The sequence below is a fragment of the Muntiacus reevesi genome, chromosome 19 (assembly GCF_963930625.1).
Source record: "Muntiacus reevesi chromosome 19, mMunRee1.1, whole genome shotgun sequence".
NCBI lineage: Eukaryota > Metazoa > Chordata > Mammalia > Artiodactyla > Cervidae > Muntiacus > Muntiacus reevesi.
In genome coordinates, this window is record NC_089267.1 from 42660787 (window position 1) to 42681022 (window position 20236).

The 20236-nt window shown below is 36.7% G+C and overlaps 1 protein-coding gene across 3 annotated transcripts in view; it reads left to right on the forward strand.

Moving 5' to 3' along the window:
• Positions 1 to 20236, forward strand: part of HACE1 (HECT domain and ankyrin repeat containing E3 ubiquitin protein ligase 1) — a 115980-nt gene that overhangs the window by 39683 nt on the left and 56061 nt on the right. For all 3 annotated transcript variants that reach the window (XM_065911530.1, XM_065911533.1, XM_065911531.1), the window contains 4 exons: positions 1705 to 1801; positions 2999 to 3100; positions 3856 to 3962; positions 14412 to 14562. In XM_065911530.1, the coding sequence (XP_065767602.1) occupies positions 1705 to 1801; positions 2999 to 3100; positions 3856 to 3962; positions 14412 to 14562 (457 nt within the window). The remainder of the gene's footprint in view (positions 1 to 1704; positions 1802 to 2998; positions 3101 to 3855; positions 3963 to 14411; positions 14563 to 20236) is intronic.

Sequence of the window (20236 nt, forward strand, 5' to 3'; positions counted from 1 at the left end):
AGGAAGGTAATCAGTATTATAATCAAGTTTCAAGAGAGTGATACACTTAATATCTGCCACCAGGTTAATACTAGGATGCTGTTTTCGAAATTAATTTCATTTATACTTTATGCAGTGTCATTTTGTGGACAAGAATAGGTTGTTTTTATCTGTTTAAGTTTCTGAGGATGAGATGGTTGGATGGCATTACCGACTCGATGGACATGGGTTTGGGTGAACTCTGGGAGTTGGTGATGGACAGGGAGGCTTGGTGTGCTGCAGTTCATGGGGTCACAAAGAGTTGGACACGACTGAGTGACTGAACTGAACTGAACTGAATCTGTATAGTCTTTATCTCTATGAAATAACATACCTTTTTAGGTAAAGGTACTGTGGGAAGAGTATTGGTATAGAAAACCAGAGATATGAGTTTGAATTTAACTTGTTCTTGAGTAGTAGTTTGTTTCATCCACAAAATAAAATTGTTTGATCAGATATTCTTTGAAACTATATGACTTCCTTGGGCATTTTGTAAAAGTAGCTTTAAATAATGAAACCTAGAGGCTCTGCTGGTGGCTCAGTGGTAAAGAATCTGCCTGCCAGTGCAGGAAACATGGGTTTAATCCCTGGATTGGGAAGATCCCCTGGAGAAGGGAATGGCTACCCATTCCAGTATGTTTGCCTGGAGAATTCCATGGACAGAGGAGCCTGGTGGGCTATGATCCATGGGGTCACAAAGAGTCGTACACGACTGAGTGACTAACACTTCCGCTTTCAGGGGTTCCCCTGGTGGGTCAGTGGTAAAGAATCTGCCTGCCAGTGCAGGAGACATGGATTCGATCTCTAGTCCAGGAAGATCCCACGTGCCTTGGAGCAACTAAGTCCGTGTGCCATAGCTACTGAGCCTGTGCTCTAAAGCCAGGGGGCTGCAATTACTGAGCCCATGTGCAGCAACCGTTGAAGCCCGAGTGCTCTAGAGCCTGTGCTCCACAACAGCGGAAGCCACTGCAGTGAGAAGCCCATGCACCACAACTAGAGAAAAGCCCAAGCAGCAACTCAGACCTAGTGCAGCCAAAAACATTAAATTAAAAAAAAATCTTATTAAAAATAATGAAATCTAGAGTTTAGTGGATAAGAATTTTTCGTTGTAGGTCAGATTGAATAGCTGTCAGCAGAAACCAGACTGAATGGGCTGATAAAATGAAGGTTGGAAATTAGATAGTATTTTTGGCTAATTAATCTCCTCCCATTTATTTATTTTGATTTTTGTCTTTCTTCTTCTTTTGTTTTTATTTTTTACCAAGTAATGAAGTGTCATAAAACGTACACTTGTTTTTTGTATTGAGATTCTTTTGGACTAAGAAATCTGGAGACTTGGATCTTTGTGGTGGAAAGCAGGTCAGGCTAGAATTGAGAAGAAAGTGATTGAAAGGAAAAAATAGCATAAGCCTGAGTAGCAGCAACTTATATCAAAATGTTATGAGTTATTCTAAGTCCCAAGTTCAGTTCTAAGATTCACTAGGTCAGTTTCTTATCTACATTATTAAAGTATGACTTGACATTGGTAAGTTTTTCTAACTGTTGAGGTTGTAGTTCAGATCTTCCTCTCAGTATGTCAAAATTGTCATCCTCTGTTGATTGATACTAACTGTCCATAACTTATTGAGAAAGACATAAAAAGAATTAAAAAGAATCACATGTTAACTTGGTTCTGTTTCTCTACAGTCATGGTCAGAGAGACACAGCACAGATTCTTCTGTTACGAGGAGCCAAGTATCTGTCAGATAAAAACGGAGTAACCCCTCTGGATTTATGTGTACAGGTATGTTGTTAATGTATATTCCTATTGTAGGCTACCCATTCCAGTATTCTTGGGCTTCCCTGGTGGCTTGGCTGGTAAAGAATCTACCTGCAATGCAGGGGACCTGAGTTCGACCCCTGGGTTGGGACGTTCCCCTGGAGAAGAAAATGGCTACCCACTCCAGTATTCTGGCCTGGAGAATTGCATGCACTGTATAGTCCATGGGGTCACAAAGAGTCGGCCACAACGGAGCGACTTTCACTTCACTTCACTTTACTTTGTAATAGAAACTGGGACAGGTAAGATCGTTGTTTTTTTTTCCTCAAGTGAGAGGATGGGTGCAAAGATTGTTACTCCGTTAAGAATATGATCTTTAAAAGGAACTGTGATAGTATAAGAAATATATATTTGCCTATATCCCAGTTACTAACACAAGAGGTTCTAAGACCCTTGGAATCTCCAGAGTAATGAGAATGTCTTTTTGTGTGCTAATGAGATGACCGGTGACTGAAAGGCCCTAGGTAGCTTCAGGAAAGGGACTGGTTGCAGAAGAGCCATCCGAGTTGTCGGAGGCAGCCTCCTCTCCCATTCCGGGGGAGGGGTTGAGCTGGAGACTGAGTTTAGGTACCAGTGACTGGTAACTTAATCGTTCATGCCCGTGTAATGGAACTTTCATGAAAACCCTGAACAGTGTGGTTCTCAGAGAGCTTCTGGGTTGGTGGACACATCAAAGTGCTGAGAGGGTGGCTTACCCAGAGAGGGCGAGAAGCCCTGGGCCCCTTCCTGCATACTTGGCCCTGTGCGTCTCTTCTGTTTGCCTATTCCTGAGTTGTAGCCTTTATAGGAAGCATGTGAGTGAAGTGTTTCCCTGAATTCCATGAGCAATTCTAGCAAATTATTAAACCCGAGGAGTAGGTCTTGGGAGCACCTTACTTATAGGTTAGTCAAAGTATGGGTGATGTGGACTTGTGATTGGCTTTTGAATTGGGGGCACTCTTGCAGGACTGACTCCCTACTGTGTAGTATGCCCTAACTCCAGGCAGTTAGTATCATAATTGAATTAAACGGTGGGATACCCAGTCAGTGTCCACAGAGAACTGGACAGTTGCTGGGTGTGGAAAACTCACATATTTGGTACCAAATTTATACGTAGAAGAAACACGTTTTCCTTTAGGAATTTTGTTTTTAAACCTAGATAATTTTAAATCTTGTTTTTAGGGTGGATATGGAGAGACCTGTGAAGTATTAATTCAGTATCACCCTCGGCTTTTCCAGACAATTATTCAAATGACACAGAATGAAGATCTCCGAGAAAACATGGTAATATAATTATGCTAATAGCTTGTAAACTCCAGGAGTTGGTGATGGACAGGGAGGCCTGGCGTGCTGCCATTTTTGGGGTCACAGGGTTGGACACGACTGAGCGACTGAACTGAACTGAACTGAATAGCTTATAAATGAACAAGCTTTGTTCATATGTGGTGTATATGGCATTTTACAAATGTGTTTAGTAATTTTATTATGTAAGTACTTTAATAACTTGAATTGGCTTATCTGCTTATAGGATTAGTATGAATTGCATAATAATTAATAAACTTTGTGCTAATATTTGGCCCTGTGAGTCGTCTGTCCTCTGCACCTTTGATCTCTTCTTAAGATAATTAGAATATTTCCCATAGGTAGAGGAAAAGAACCTAAGAAGGAATATCATGTTATGATTAGTAATCACCAGTTTACTGAGCTCTGTATTTGTATTACTCTACTCTTTGAATCACTATACAGTTTAAGTTTTTTTTTTTTTTACATTTTAGAAGTTTGGCATTAATTTCCATAAAAAAACTTGGTGACTTCTGTCTATCTATTTATACTTTTTCACTGGGTGATTTTGAACAAAGATTTTATGTCATCTTATCTCTGTATAAGCTTTTGATTTTATGCAAGGCCAGATAATTGTAAAGAACTTGGTTCAACTAATTGAGCTTTGGGATACTTACCAAGCTATTAAGTACTTCATTTCTTGACAAAGTTTATTGGATTATTATGTAATTATATTTTTTTATTTGTAAAAAATTTAGTTACGGCAAGTTCTGGAGCATTTGTCTCAGCAAAGTGAAAGCCAGTATTTAAAGATTCTAACAAGCCTTGCTGAAGTTGCCACAACAAATGGTCATAAATTGCTTAGGTAAGTGTTTAAAAATACACACAAATCAATAGGCAACAGTATCTGTCAGCTTTGTCTCTTTTTAGACTTTTCTGGGAATAGTTTATTTTGTTGATGCCTTTTGTCAGTGTTAAGATGTTCTAAAAACTTGCTGAGTTGTCATTGTTTGTTTTGTTTTAAAGGACTAGGGCAATTAACTGAGGAGACTTTGTCTGTCTAAAGAGGCTAAAATAGAGACTGACTTAAGTGGATTTGGGGTTTTGTGTCTAGAATTTTATAAAATGATTGCTTAGACTAGTCATACATGTAAAATGTTCATAAAAAAGTATCAAGAATGTAGTTTACAAAGCTTTAATTTACAAAACTGGGTATAGGCTACTGTTCAACCCGGCAGTATTCTTTATGAAAAATCAACTTTATAAAGAATCAACCCTCATGATTCTTTATAAAGTTTTCTCCCTGAACTGTCCCCCTCAGTTCAGTTCTTTGTTCTTTCCAATTCTGTGGTTTTAGTGGCTCATAACTAAGTCCATGAAGTTAATGCCTTTATGGTATTTTCCTGCACCTCCACTTATTTGTATATGGTTAGTCACCCCAGTTAGGACTAAACAGCCATTTAAAAATAGTTAATGTGTTATTTCTTAACTTACAGATTTGGCACACTTCTAGTTTGGGTACTTTCTTCCTTTGTAGCTTTCTTTTTACTTCGACTTTTAATACAGTGATGGTCTTAGAATAGATCATGATCTTCTCTCACCTCTGTGTGCAACTGGGTTTTGTTCCTCCCAGCCTGATGCTGCTTCTGTAAATCAGCTACATTGTCAAATCCATTATGTCTGCCCTTTATTCCTGTCTTCCTTCGTACTTTTCACATACTTCAGTTCAGAATCATACTCTGTACTATTTGCTTCAAACGTTCCTTACATTCATGGTCCAAGGTTGGTTTCCTGGATTTATTTATCTGTTAAGTCTTTCTTAAACAGTCCTACTCAGTATACCATTTGATAATTTTTCTATTATTCTCTTTTACCTTTGAGACTACTTTAGATGCTGTCTTTAAGATTCATTGAATTCCAGCTTAACGTAATGCTTTCCTTTTATTAGTCATTTATGTTAATCGATTTATATGATGAGGACCTTCTAAAACGTACTGAGTGTAAGTGTGGGCTCTGGAGTTAGCTGGACTCAGGTTTAAATTCAGACATCACCATTGACTGTGTGTCTCCAGCAGGTGACTTTTTGGAGTTTCTCTTCATCATCCACCCATCTGGCCAATACATATTTTTGAGTGCCTGCTATCCACTAGGCCATTTGCTACAAATGATGATTAACACAGACAAAATCTCATCCTATGTTTAATTTATAGTCTAGTCAATATTTAATTTCCTTGTTGAAAAATGATAGTAAATATCTTAATGAATTGTTGTGAGAATGAAATGTTAAGATGTTGTAAGCATACTGCCAAGCATTGTGTCTGGCACATAGTAGAGATGATGGTGGTGATAATGATGGTTCTTTTTTTAAATTCCTCATAATATCTTTATCCTGTTTTCCTGCATTAGAAAACTTATTTGTTTTTTTCTGCTTAAATGTTTGCCCTATTTTCCACTCTTCCTAGTAATCAGAAGCTTTTGTATTTTTATGTTTCTCTGTTTTTTTTTTATGTTCACCTTTAATACATATCTAAGAAGCTTCTAATAAGCTGTGGAATATTCAAATACATTATTTCCTTTAAACCTCACAGTAGCCTTGTGATGTAGGTATATTTCCATTTTATGTATAAGAAATTTGATGTTCAGTGATTTGCTAGCTAGAAGAACCAGGACTTATATCCTTACTAATTAATGAAGAGCAGATCCTGGGCTCCAATTTAGCTGTTAAAAATGACAGAGTTATTAGTGGAACAGGGGAAACAGTAAGAAAAAGGGTTCCATGGCCAGAACAAGTTCTAAAACTGCTTTGCTAAACTGTACAGCCTCACCACTTACAAAGATACCTTTCAGATATCTTACGGAATCAGTTGTTTTGGCCAGTTTGGTCTGTAAACATCTCTGTTAGAATTGACAGTGAGCATTGGTAATTAGTACTGTGTTAGAATTTGTTGCATTGGTGCTGTCTTGGCAAAACCTAGTCCTCCTCCTGCGTTTCTCCTTTACTTTGACATACTACCATTTTTCACAACATTTCAGAAACCAAGTGTATGAATTTTTATTTCTGACGCCAAGCAATTCTTTGCTAGGACACTTAGGACACCATCTGGTGTCCTATAGTTTAACTCAATTCTGACACTGTCTACCTGGAGAAAGCATCAGATCCCATAGGTTAAGGACTCGGTCCTAGGAGACTGCCCCCCACCTCAGATATCAGTTGCAAATAGTGGATCCCCAGATTACCCACAACTTTTGTTACCTGACTACACACATCAGAGGTTTTCATGATCACCTGCCATTTGGATTACTAGAACAGCTCACAGAATTCAGGGAAACACTTACTTTTGTTTACCAGTTCCCTTGTGGCTCAGTTGATAAAGAATCCGCCTGTAATGCGGGAGACCTGGGTTGGGAAGATCTCCTGGAGAAGGGAATGGCTACCCACTCCACTCTTCTGGCCTGGAGAATTCCATGGAAAGTACAGTCCATGGGGTTGCAAAGAGTTGGACATGGCTGAGCGACTTTCACCTTTTTCACTTTATTAAAGGATTCTGTGACCATCTTCAGGGGATATTCCCAACCCAGAGATCAAATCCACATCTCCTGCATTGGCAGGCAGGTTCTTTATCACCAGCATCATCTGGGAAGCCCATAATAAAGGACACAGATGAACAACTAGATGAATAGATACATAGAATGAAGTGTGAAAGGATCCAGAGTATAGGAGTTGCCATAGAGTTGGGGTGTGTCACCCTTGTACTACGTGTATGTGAGTGCATGCTTGGAAGCTTACTGAACCCCCCATGTTTTTGTTTTCTGTATGGAAGTTTCATCACATAGATGAGTTAGTCATTAATTCCATTTGCAGCCCCTACCCTTCTCTGGAGAATGGAGATTGAAGCTGAAAATTCCAGGCTTCTAATCATTACTTTGTCTTTATAGTAACCAGCCCCCATCCAAAAACCCAGTAGTAGTTGCCTCATTCAGTTCAGTTCAGTCACTCAGTCGTGTCCAACTCTTTGCGACACCATGAATTGCAGCACGCCAGGCCTCCCTGTCCATCACCAGCTCCCGTAGTTTACTCAAACTCATGTCCATCGAGTTGGTGATGCCATCCAGCCATTTCATCCTCTGTCCTCCCCTTCTCCTCCTGCCCCCAATCCCTGCCAGCATCAGGGTCTTTTCCAGTGAGTCAACTCTTCGCATGAGGTGACCAAAGTATTGGAGTTTCAGCTTCATCATCAGTCCTTCCAATGAATACCCAGGACTGACCTCCTTTAGGGTGGACTGGTTGGATCTCCTTGCAGTCGAAGGGACTCTCAACAAGAGTCTCCTCCAACACCATAGTTCAAAAGCATCAATTTTTCGGTGCTCAGCTTTCTTCACAGTCCAACTCTCACATCCATACATTACCACTGGAAAAACTATAGCCTTGACTAGATGGACCTTTGTTGGCAAAGTAGTGTCTCTGCTTTTTAATATGCTGTCTAAGTTGGTCAAAACTTTCCTTCCAAGGAGTAAGCGTCTTTTAATTTCATGGCTGCAATCACCATCTGCAGTGATTTTGGAGCCCCCAGAAATAAAGTGTGACACTGTTTCCACTGTTTCGCCATCTATTTGCCATGAAGTGATGGGACTGGATGCCATTATCTTATTTTTCTGAATGTTAAGCTTTAAGGCAACTTTTTCACTCTCTTCTTTCAATTTCAACAAGAGGCTTTTTAGTTCCTCTTCACTTTTGGCCATAAGGATGGTGTCATATGCATATCTGAGTTTATTGATATTTCTCCTGGCAATCTTGATTCTGGCTTGTGCTTCTTCCAGCCCAGCGTTTCTCATGATATACTCTGCATATAAGTTAAATAATCAGGGTGACAATACAGCCTTGATGTACTCCTTTTCCCATTTGGAACCAGTCTGTTGTTCCATGTCCAGTTCTAACTGTTGCTTCCTGACTTGCATACAGGTTTCTCAAGAGGCAGGTCGGGTGGTCTGGTATTCCCATCTCTTTCAGAATTTTCCACAGTTTTTTGTGATCCACACAGTCGAAGGCTTTGGCGTAGTCAATAAAGCAGAAATAGATGTTTTTCTGGAACTCTCTTGCTTTTTCGATGATCCAGCAGATGTTTGCAATTTGATCTCTGGTTCCTCTGCCTTTTGTAAAACCAGCTTGAACATCTGGAAGTTCACGGTTCACTTATTGCTGTAGCCTGGCTTGGAGAATTTTGAGCAGTACTTTACTAGCATGTGAGATGAGTGCAATTGTGCAGTAGTTTGAGCATTCTTTGGGATTCCCTTTCTTTGGGATTGGAATGAAAACTGAGCTTTTCCAGTCCTGTGGCCACTGCTGAGTTTTCCAAATTTGCTGGCATATTGAGTACAGCACTTGCACAGCATCATCTTTCAGGATTTGAAATAGCTCAACTGGAATTCCATCACCTCCACTAGCTTTGTTCGTAGTGATGCTTTCTAAGGCCTTCTTGATTCTACATTCCAGGATGTCTGGTTCTAGTTGAGTCATCACATCATCGTGATTATCTGGATCATGAAGATCTTTTTTGTACAGTTCTTCTGTGTATTCTTGCCACCTCTTCTTAGTATCTTCTGCTTCTGTTAGGTCCATACCATTTCTGTCCTTTATTGAGCCCATCTTTGCATGAAATGTTCCCTTGGTATCTCTAATTTTCTTGAAGAGATCTCTAGTCTTTCCCATTCTTTTGTTTTCCTCTATTTCTTTGCACTGATTGCTGAGGAAGGCTTTCTTATCTCTCCTTGCTATTCTTTGGAACTCTGCATTCAAATGGGAATATCTTTCCTTTTCTCTTTTGCTTTTCACTTCTCTTCTTTTCACAGCTATTTGTAAGGCCTCCTCAGACAACCATTTTGCCTTTTTGCATTTCTTTTCCATGGAGATCATTTTGATTCCTGTCTCCTGTACAGTGTCACGAACCTCCGTCCATAGTTCATCAAGCACTCTGTCTCTCAGATCTAGTCCCTTAAATCTGTTTCTCACTTCCACTGTATAATCCTAAGGGATTTGATTTAGGTCATACCTGAATGGTCTAGTGGTTTTCCCTACTTTCTTCAGTTTAAGTCTGAATTTGGCAATAAGGAGTTCATGATCTGAGTCACAGACATCTCCCAGTCTTGTTTTTGCTGACTACATAGAGCTTCTACACCTTTGGCTGCAAAGAATATAATCAACCTGATTTTGGTGTTGACCATCTGGTGATGTCCATGTGTAGAGTCTTCTCTTGTGTTGTTGGAAGAGGTATTTTCCATGACCAGTGTGTTCTCTTGGCAAAACTCTATTAGCCTTTGTCCTGCTTCATTCCGTACTCCAAGGCCAAATTTGCCTGTTACTCCAGGTGTTTCTTGACTTCCTACTTTTGCATTCCAGTCTCCTATAAGTTGCGTCATTACAACTAAAGATACTGGTTTCACCCAAGAAGTTCCATGGGATTTAGGAACTCTGTGTCAGGAACTGTGGTCACAGACCCAATGTGAGAGCGAAAGATGCTCCTAGTGTCCTTATTAGTTTGGAAATTGTAAGGGTTTTAGGAACTTCATGCCAGGAACGTGGGGAGAGGGGCAGAAGAAATACAATGTTTATTTATTGTACTGTCTCACAGCTACCAGGTTAGTTTCTTAAAAAGACCTCAAATACAAATCATCCCTGTCTGCCAGTTTAGTTTAATGGTACTTTTTGCAGATTGTCTTTATTTTGTTCGTTCATTTGTGAATCATTTTTTGTTTCTTAACTCACAATGTGATGTAACTTTGGCCATTTTAAATGAAATTTTAATTAAAATAATTCAAATATGTATTATTAATTAGCAACAATTGAGATGTTCTTTAGCGTACTTTGGGAAAAATGGATAGCCTTTTGTCTAACTGATATAGGAATATTTGTTAAAGATAAATATTTAATGAGGGCGTTTTTGCACATAGTGTTGTATTTCACTAAATAAGTGAGTTATCTTGCTTCGTATATATTTATGATTGAAAGCGAAGATAGTTATCAGTGAGCTATCTTTGTAAAAGAGAAATGTAAAAGAGAAATCACAGCTATTTGCTAAATAAGACATTGAATGAAAGTATACTCTTATAATCACCAAAACTAAGTAGGTTGACAGGGCTTTGAATTAGTAAGTTCACAATATAAAATTATATTAACTTTTTAAAAAGTTAAATTAACTATTTAACTCATATTGAGACCTGGTGGCTTGGTAAGAAATTATCATTTTATAATGAGCTGGAGAAGTTTGTGATGAAGTTTGGATTCTGTGATCTTTCTGTTTAATATGAAAGATATTTCACATGTTGGGAAGTGAAAAATGACATTGTTTAGATCAGTGACTTAACTTGGAAGAAGTTTAAACTGGGTAAAGTAATATTCATATAGTCTAATCATCTTATATTAGATTGTTTCTTGTTGTTGTTCAGTCACTAAGTCATGTCCGACTCTTTGTGACCCCATGAATTACAGCGTGCCAGGCTTCCTTGTCCTTCGCTGTCTCCCCTAGTTGGCGCAAACTCATGTCCATTGAGTCAGTGATGCCATCCAAAGATGTCATCCTCTGTCATCTACTTCTCTTGCCCTCACTCTTTCCCAGCAAGTCTTTCCCAAGCAAGGTCTTTTCCAGTGAGTCAGCTCTTTCCATCATGTGGCCACAGTATTGGAGCTTCAGCTTCAGAACCAGTCCTTCCAATGAATATTCATGCTTTATTTCCTTTAGGACTGACTGGTTGGATCTCCTTGCTGTCCAGGCGACTTCCAACAGTCTACTTCAGCACTACAGTTCGAAAGCATAAATTCTTTGGTGCCTAGCCTTCCTTATGGTCCAGCTGTCACATCTCTGCATTACTTACGGAAAAACCAAAGCTTTGACTATGTGGACGTTTGTTGGCAAAGTGATGTCTCTGCCTTTTAATACACTGTCTGGGTTTGTCATAGCAATTCTTCCAAGGAGCAAGTGTCTTTTAATTTTGTGGCTGTAGTCACCATCTGTATTGATTTTGGAGCCCAAGAGAATGAAATTTGACAGTTTCCACATTTCCCCATCTATTTGCCATGAAGTGATGGGACCAGATCCCATAATCTGCATTTTTTGAATATTGAGTTTTAAGCCAGCTTTTTTATTCTTCTCTTTCACCCTCATCAAGAGGCTCTTTAGTTCCTTTTCACTTTCTGCCATTAAAGTGGTATCATCTGCATATTTGAGGTTGTTGATATTTCTCCCAGCAATCTTGATTCCAACTTGTGATTCATCCAGCCTGACATTTTGCATGATGTACTCTGCATGTAAGTTAAGTAAAGGGTGTAAGTTAAGTAAAGATTAAGTAAGGGTGACAATGTACAGCCTTGATGTACTCCTTTCCCAATTAGAACCAGTCTGTTGTTCCATATCCAGTTTTAACAGTTCCTTCTTGTCCTTCATACACATTTCTCAGGAAGCAGGTAATGTGGTCTCGTATTCCCATCTCATTAAGAATATTCCTTAGTTTACTGTGATCCACACAGTCAAAGTCTTTAGCATAGTCAGTGAAGCAGAAGTAGAAGTAGTTTTTTTGGAATTTCCTTACATTTTCTATGATCCGGTGGATGTTGGCAATTTGATCTCTGGTTCCTCTGCCTTTTTTAAATCCAGCTTGTACATCTGGAAATTCTTGGTTCACCTACTACTGAAGCCCAGCTTGAAGGATTTTGAGCATTACCTTCCTAGCATGTGAAATGAGTGGAATAGTATGGTAATTTGAACATTCTTCAGCATTGCCTTTCTTTGGGATTAAAATGAAAACTGACCTTTTCCAGTCCTATGGCTACTACTGAGTTTTACTACAAGGCCAAACTTGCCTGTTATTCTAGGTATCTCTTAGCTTCCTACTTTTGCATTCCAGTTCCCTATGATGCGAAGAACATCTTTTTTGGGGTGTTGGTTCTAGAAAATCTTGTAGGTCCTCAAAGAATCATTTAGCTTCATCTTCTTTAGCTTCTTCTTCAGTGGTTGGGGCATAGACTTGGGTTACTGGGATGTTGAATGATTTGCCTTGGAAATGAACCGAGATCATTCTTTCATTTTTGAGAGTGCAATCAAGTACTGGATTTCAGACTCTCTTGTTGACTATGAGGGCTACTCCATTTTTTATAAGGGATTCTTGCTCACAGTAGTAGATATAATGGTTATTTGAATTAAATTTGCCCATTCTTATCCATTTTAGTTCACTAATTCTTAAGATGTCAGTGTTCACTCCTGCTATCTTCTGTTTGACCACATCCAATTTACCTTGATTCATGGACCTGACGTTCCAGGTTCCTATGCAGTATTGTTCTTTATGGCATCAGACTTTACTTTCACCACCAGATGAGAACCACAACTGGGTGTCATTTCCGCATTAGCTCAGCCTCTTCATTCTTTCTGTAGCTATTTCTCTGCTCTTCCCTAGTAGTATATTGGACACCTACTGACCTGGGGAGTTCATCTTTCAGTGTCCTATCTTTTTGTCTTTTCATACTGTTCGTGGGTTTCTCAAGGCAAGAATACTGACGTGGTTTGCCATTCCCTTCTCCTGTGGACTATGTTTCGTCAGGTCCTGGCTAGCAGGGACCTGCTTTAGCCACTCATTGTAGCTGGGTGGCGTGCCCAGTACCCTCGTTGTCCCACTGCTGGTCCTCATTGAGTGTATAATGACTGTTATTAAACTATGTTAATAATTGATGATATTCATACTCCACTGAAAATATTTCTTACCTTAAAATTAACTCATGAAGATCTCTAGATCAAGTACTTAAAGTGAATATTTATATATATGGTAATTTCACTGAGGAAAATTAAATTCACATCTTTCTCATAGAAAAATTTGAGTCATTGGAGCTAGTGTTGTAATAGTTGCTGCACAATAAAAGATAGAAATATTAGTTTTAACCACATTTCTTTTTTCTTTTGTCAGTCTCAAGAGTCTTATGTTGTAGAATTAAAAGGCAAATATGTAAAAGTCCGTGCAAGTTAAACTAACGATTCTATGCACGTTAGATCCACAGTTACTGAAACAAAAAGTTTTGCTAATGTGTTGTAGCTATCCTAGTCAAATACAGTATGGATGGCAATAGCTGTGATATTTTACTAACACTTGTAACTGATAGTTAATTTTTATTTATTATTTTAAATAATTTTTTGAATGAGGAAACAGCATGAATGTTGAAATTAAAGTGTCATGAAATTTTGGTTCAGTTGTCATTAGAATAGAGAATACCCTCTGATTTTTCACTTATCAAATCAGAATACTTAGAATCAGCATTTGCTATTTCTTCATTACTAGTCATTATTGTTTTCAATGTTGAAGGATACCCAAAAATATCATAAAGGAAGATTTTAATGAACTGAGGAAGGTAGGGTAAGCCTTGATGATTAAATTTATACAAAGGCAGTCATACCATTCTGTCCAAATGTTTATGCAGCTCTTTTACTCTGCTTTTGTGTAACCATTGTAATACAAGATAACTTATGTTGAAGGTTTCAAAATAAAACCACCCCCTGAACAACAACGACAAATTTTTTTTTTTAAGATCAGTTGTTAGATTCCATACACTTTTAGTCGAACTCCTTCATTTTCTCAGTGAAAGAGTAATGATTGATATCCATAATGATGATGAACAATTTCCAGGCACTATGGGATTTTAAAGGGCTTTTTGATTTGTCAAAGAAAAATTAATATGGTTTAGAATTAATCGCATCAGCCTTTTTCATAGTAGGATATATTTCTTTTATGTACAGTCATTAGAAAACCCATTATATAGGGAACCAACCTGATAGAGATAGTAACTTTAAGATTATTTAATTTGTATATGTTCTGTATGTGAACATTTGGTTTCTATTCTGGGATGGGCTAGGCAAAATGGGGTTATGGATAGAATAACAAAGTTCAATCTCTACCATTGAAGTGTAGGTTGGCCTAAGATTATAATCAACATTTCTACTATTGGTTCTCAGTGAAATGTTCTCAGAGTTCTAAAGAATCAGCTTACTTTATAAATATACTGTTCTATAGTGGTGATTTTCTTCATATTTTATACTTTGATCATTGGTATATTCTAGTTGCTTAAAAGCTAATAACGCTTTCATATACAATCCAAATAATGTGTCTTTGCTAACTCTCTGGTAAACAAAACATTCCATCCCATATCATGATAGGAAAGAAATTTTATTCATTAAATTATCAAACAGATGGTAAGCGTAATAAAAATGTTTTAAAATAAGTATTTTAAGATGAATTTGTTTTACTCCACCTAATCTATTCATATTTTAATTTTTATTTTCAGCATATCTAGTAATTACGATGCTCAAATGAAGAGCCTTTTAAGGATTGTGAGGATATTTTGTCACGTCTTTCGTATTGGTCCATCCTCTCCCAGTAATGGAATTGATATGGGCTACAATGGGAATAAAACTCCAAGGAGCCAGGTGTTCAAGGTCAGAAAAGTATATGATGTTGTTAGGAAGATAGATGTAAAAGAGATGAATTTGAAAAGCAAACATTTATTAATCAGAAACCTCTTGAACAGGATGTAACTTTGGTTTATACCTGTGACTGACACTTTTTAAACCAAGACCTTTCTCCTTTCTTCTGTCTAATCAGCAGCAAGTCAGTTGGTGAGCTTTCTATGTTTCTCTTACAAGTGAAATTTTAATTCTACTAGTCTTTTATTCTAAGAGTAATGATATTTAATGTTTAAATCTAATTAAATTTACTTAAAAAAATTGGATTATAGGTCTTAAATGTAGCCATCATGATTTTTAAAAAACTATTTCTTATTCAGAAAGAAAAAACATCCAATTTTTATTTAGGTTTTATTATTGTGTGTGTTTTGTGTGTGTGTGTGTGTGTGTATTTTTTAAAGTAAGTTTACTTTAATTTATTGGGTTTACTAGCAATTCCTTGGATAACTTCAAGTTAAGAAACATTGAGATATTTTCCTAATGTATTTTGTATTGCTTCAGCTCTGTGTCTTTTTTCCCCCTTCCTTTTTTTCCCCCATTGTGCCATCTCCTGGAAGAATGAAGTTGTGCATCTTGTAATTCAGATTTTAGCTTTTCAGTGTACCACTTTCTTTAATACTAGTTAAAAATGATAATTTCCTGTCTTTGTAAAATTCAAGTCTGAATTATTGATCTGTTTTGTTACTGCTGTTTTAAGTGGGTTTTACTGCTCAGACATTCACATTACAAGAAGTTGTTCTTAATGTGTTTCTAATATGACTCATGCTGTTAGTTACTGAATCTACCCCTGATTGATTTTTCTACTTGTTCTTCTATTCATCTGTAATGATGGGTAAACAATCAAGCCAAATATAGATATAGTCACTATAGACAAACTGAGTATAGATTATATTTATTATTGCCTTTGTTTTGTTATGATTTCAATTTGCCAGCTATTGCTAATGATATCAGAAAATAATTATGTGCTAATAAATAACCTCTTTATAGGCATCTAGTGCTTGATTTAAATGTTATTTTTCTACCCAGCCAGTCAGTACAGATAAAACATAGTAGAAAAAGATATCATTGTTTATTTTAGCATTTTTCTTATGGAATCCAGACTCTTTGTTTTTATTGTTATATATCAATGAAGTATATAATATATTAGTTTGGTGCAAAAGTAATTGTGGTTTTACATGGTTGCACTTTGCCATATGATATTGGAATAGTTTCTTAAATAAATGTGGTTATGTTATAGATGATTTTAATGCACATTCCTCGCTTTGTTTTTTTGCTAATGACATTACTTGCTATTTATATTTATTTTAGACTATAGAAATTATGGTAAATGAAAAGTAAATTCAAGTGATTTTTAAAATTTGAGTTCAAAATGGGTTGCAAAGCAGCAGAGACAACTTGCAACATCAACCATGCATTTAGCCCAGGAACTGCTAATGAATGTACAGTGCAGTGGTGGTTCAAGAAGTTTTGCAAAGGAGATGAGAGCCTCGAAGATGAGGAGCATAGTTATTGGTCATCAGAAGTTGACAACAAACAAGAGCAGTCATCAAAGCTGATCCACTTAAAACTACACGAACAATTGCCAAAGAACTTTGTGTCAGCCATTCTCTAGTCATTCGGCAGTTGAAGCAAATTGTGAAGATGAAAGAGCTCAATAAGTGGGTGCCTCGTGAACTGACCAGAAATCAAAAAAATCGTCATTTTGAAGTGTCTTCTCTTATTCTGTGCAATGCCAATGAACCATTTCTTGATCTAATTATGACATGTGATGAAAAATGGATTTTATATGACAACTGACAATGATCAGCTCAGTGATTGGACCAAGAAGAAGTTCCAAAGCACTTCCGAAAGAGAAATTTGCACCAAAAAAAGAGTCATGGTCACTGTTTGGTAGTCTGCTGCTGGTCTGATCCACTACAGCTTTATGAATACTGGTGAAACCATTACATCTGAGAAGTATGCTCAGAAAATCGATGAGATTCACCAAAAGCTGCAGTGCCTACAACCGGTATTAGTCAGTAGAATGTGGTCAACAGAATGGCTCCAGTTCTTCTCCATGACAGTGCCCAACCACACATTACACAGCCAACACTTCAAAAGTTGAACAAATTGGGCTCTGAAGTTTTACCTCATCTGCCATGTTCACCTGACCTCTTGCCAGCTGACTACCACTTCAAGCATCTCAACAACTTTAGTAGGAAAACACTTCCACAACCAGCTGGAGGCAGAAAATACTTTTTTCAAGAGTTCATCCAAGCCTGAAGTGTGGGTTTTTACACTACAGGAATAAAAAAAACATTATTTCTCATTGGCAAAAATGCGTTGATTGTAATGGTTCCTATTTTGATTAATAAAGATGTGTTTGAGCCTAGTTATAATGATTTAAAATTCATGGTTCAAAATCACAATTACATTTTCATCAACCTAATATAAAGTTCTTTACTTATATTTTATTTCATTTGTTAGTATTTTTATTTCTGTTCTTGAGGAATTTTTTTCTGTGTCATACAATTGCTTTTGTTTCTGACCACTTATTTTCTTTTAAATTTTGACCTTTCTCTTTGGCAAAACATTTTTGTTGCAAAACTCAGTTTGTTTGTTTGTTTGTTTGTTTTTAGAATACTAGCTAGTGTTTCTCTTAAGGAATTAATTTCTTTCTATCTAATTTTACGAATTAATTGTGTGGACTCTCTGGAGGATGGCAAAATGATCTTCCCTCCCACTTATAAGGATGAAAAATAGAAACTACATTGTGATCCGTGTATTTAATGTCTTTTGTTCATTGTGGGATGATTGAAGTTATAAAAATCTGAACCATCTGCTGAGTTGCTACAGTGTAAGAGTGGAAATACCATTTTAATTTTTACCACATTTTGTCTAAGGTAGCAGTTGATCCCTACTTTCTGTTTCATTAACTAGGTACTCTTAACATGTCACTTTATTGTTGGGATTAGCTAATGGGTTTTCCATTAAGAATGAGTGGGTTTATAGGCCATGTGTTTTTAGTAGGTGAAATTGTTTAACATCCTGTTATTAGTTTTCTGATTTATCTTAGAAGTACTTTAAGTTAATCTTAACACTTAGCCAGTCTTTCAGTGTTAAGAGATTTTTATCTAGAGCCTTGCAAACTTTGAAACATCTGAAGGAGAAGGTAGTTCTGGTTATCGAAGCAGGGTGAGCATGAGGAAAACAGTTTAGGCTTCTTGAATCCTGATATGCTCTTTTGTGAGTAGTAAACTGTGACTGTTAATGGTTTCATAGAATTATAATTGGAGAAATTTAGAAGCTGAGAAAGATTGAGAAACTTTTAACTTTAAGATCTTATCCTTTGGATTATGGCATTTGACATTATGAGGTGAGAATAGACTAACAGAATTTAGATACTGTTGATGAATTTAAGTTAATAATGCTTTCCTGTCAAATTTGTATCTAATTTGGCACATGGATCGTGAAGTTTTTTTAATTGTCCAACAAGTTTGGGATTTTTATGTTATAGCTTTGACTTGTGAATTTGAAATGTTTTGAAAGTCATTGATGTTATAGGTAGAATATAGTTTTGTGGTGAAAATCAACTCAGTAATAAGAAATGAAGTATTATTTTCATAGTGCCAAGAAGCCTAACATTTTCCATAGCCATTGACTCATTTTTCTGTAACAGTTGATATGTATGGTTCTGTGTATCTAGTGTTTTTTGTCAGTATTATTTATGAATAGATATGGTTTGCAATTATTTATTTTTAATTTTTAAAATTTATTTTAATCTTTTTTGTCTGTTACTGCTACTGCAGTTAGAAATTAAAGTTATTTTCACAGCATTCTTTTTGTTATTGAGGAATGAATTTTCTGAACAAGTGTTCAAAGGGAAGCTCCTTAAGTAAAAATGCTTTACGGTTGAGATTTCGTTTTAGTGCACATATGCATGAGGAAATGTACAGTGAGAAAAAGAGAAAATAAAGAAAGGCCTAAGATGACTACTTCTCTACTTTTTCCCCTCATTCTCTTTTAATTCTTAACTGTGCTACTTTATTGAAAACTCTTTCTATCTTTTCTCAGTATCATTATTGTCACTGTCATTTTTACAGAGATCAGCTTTTTTGGATATTATTTCTGGAATTATTCAGACTTCACCTTTGTCAGTTTTTGAGAATAGGATGGTTGCAGTTCAGACTCAGTGCTCTCATCCGCACATGAGCAGTAGGTATTGCTTCCTGCCTCAGCCTTCATCTCCACCCAGTGTGGGGATTTTCTGAGTTTTGTCACTCTCACTTAGAGGCCGTTTATTCCTTTTGTTTGAAGCAGATTTTCATCACCACCTGTTCTTTCTTTGGAGGGTGTTTATTTTTTTGATGTAAAGCTAGTAGTTTTGCTGACATAAAAAGTTCTTTTTCATGTGTTATAGCAGGGTTAATGTTTTTCTCATGAAGAGAAACTATAGACCCAAACCTGGATCATGATTAAAATTAAGACATTTTCAGTGAAGGTACCGTGTCAGTATTGATGGCTGCTGGTGCTTCTTGCCCTTCTTTTAAGCAGTTCAGCCATCCTTTAAGAAGTTAAGCACTGAACTCCTGTGCCTAACCTTGGAAAAGCCTTGTTTGTGGGAGAGAAGGGTGCTCATTTCAACCTCAGAAAATATTTCTCAGGAATTAACTTCTCACCTTGTGAACCTGTTTACCTAGGCTGTATTAATTAAATATATGTTGAATGAGTGAACTGTTTTTTTGTTGATGGTGGAGGGGTTTTTTTCTTCTTGCTTTTTGGTTCAATATGTAAGTGAAAACTTAGGGGCAGTTTAAGTGTTTGCAGATTCAATAAGCAGAATATTCTCAAAAGACAATGTTCTGGGACTCTGAAGATAGGCTGAAGGTAATAGTAGTAGGATTTATTAGATAATAATTAGAAAGAATTTCTTGGCAGAACAGAACTTTAGAAGAGTTGTAAATATGGTTGTATAATCTCTTTACAATACTGGCCTTTGAAAAATAAGAATTTTACTTGAAATAGTTAAGGGTGGGTCTTTCAGAAACAGATGTCTAGTTTGTAGCATTCTGTGATCATATAAGAATCAAAAAGTAAGATTCATTTTTATATTCATTTGTAGAAAGAGAGTTTATCACTCTTATTAGGAATATTGAGAATAGTGTGGGAATGGAAGACAATTTAACTACTCTCTCCCCTGCCCTCCTGTGCCTTCACTATTCATTTTTATTTGGGTTTTAAAATGTTCTAGCAGGTCTTTTTTTCCTCTGAGTTTTATTGAGCTATAATTGTTATATAAAGTGTTGAGTAACTTCAAGGTGTAGTGTGATGATTTGATACAAGTGTGTATTGCAAAATGTTTACTCCAATAAGATTAGTTAGCACATCCTTCACCTCACATAATCACTACTTTGTTGCTCTTGTTGTGCTGATAACTTGAAAGCTTTTCTCTTGTAGCGACTTTTAAATTGTACAATACAGTGTTGATAACTATAGTGATCCGTGCTGTACATTACATCCCCAGTAGCATGTCTTTTAATAGTAGTTGGGCATTTATATTTCTCTTTCTGTTAAAAACTACTATTTACTAGAGATGATGTATGTATTTCATCTACTCCAGTCCTTAGTCCTATTGTAACATTTGTGATCACATGGTATTTTAAAGATA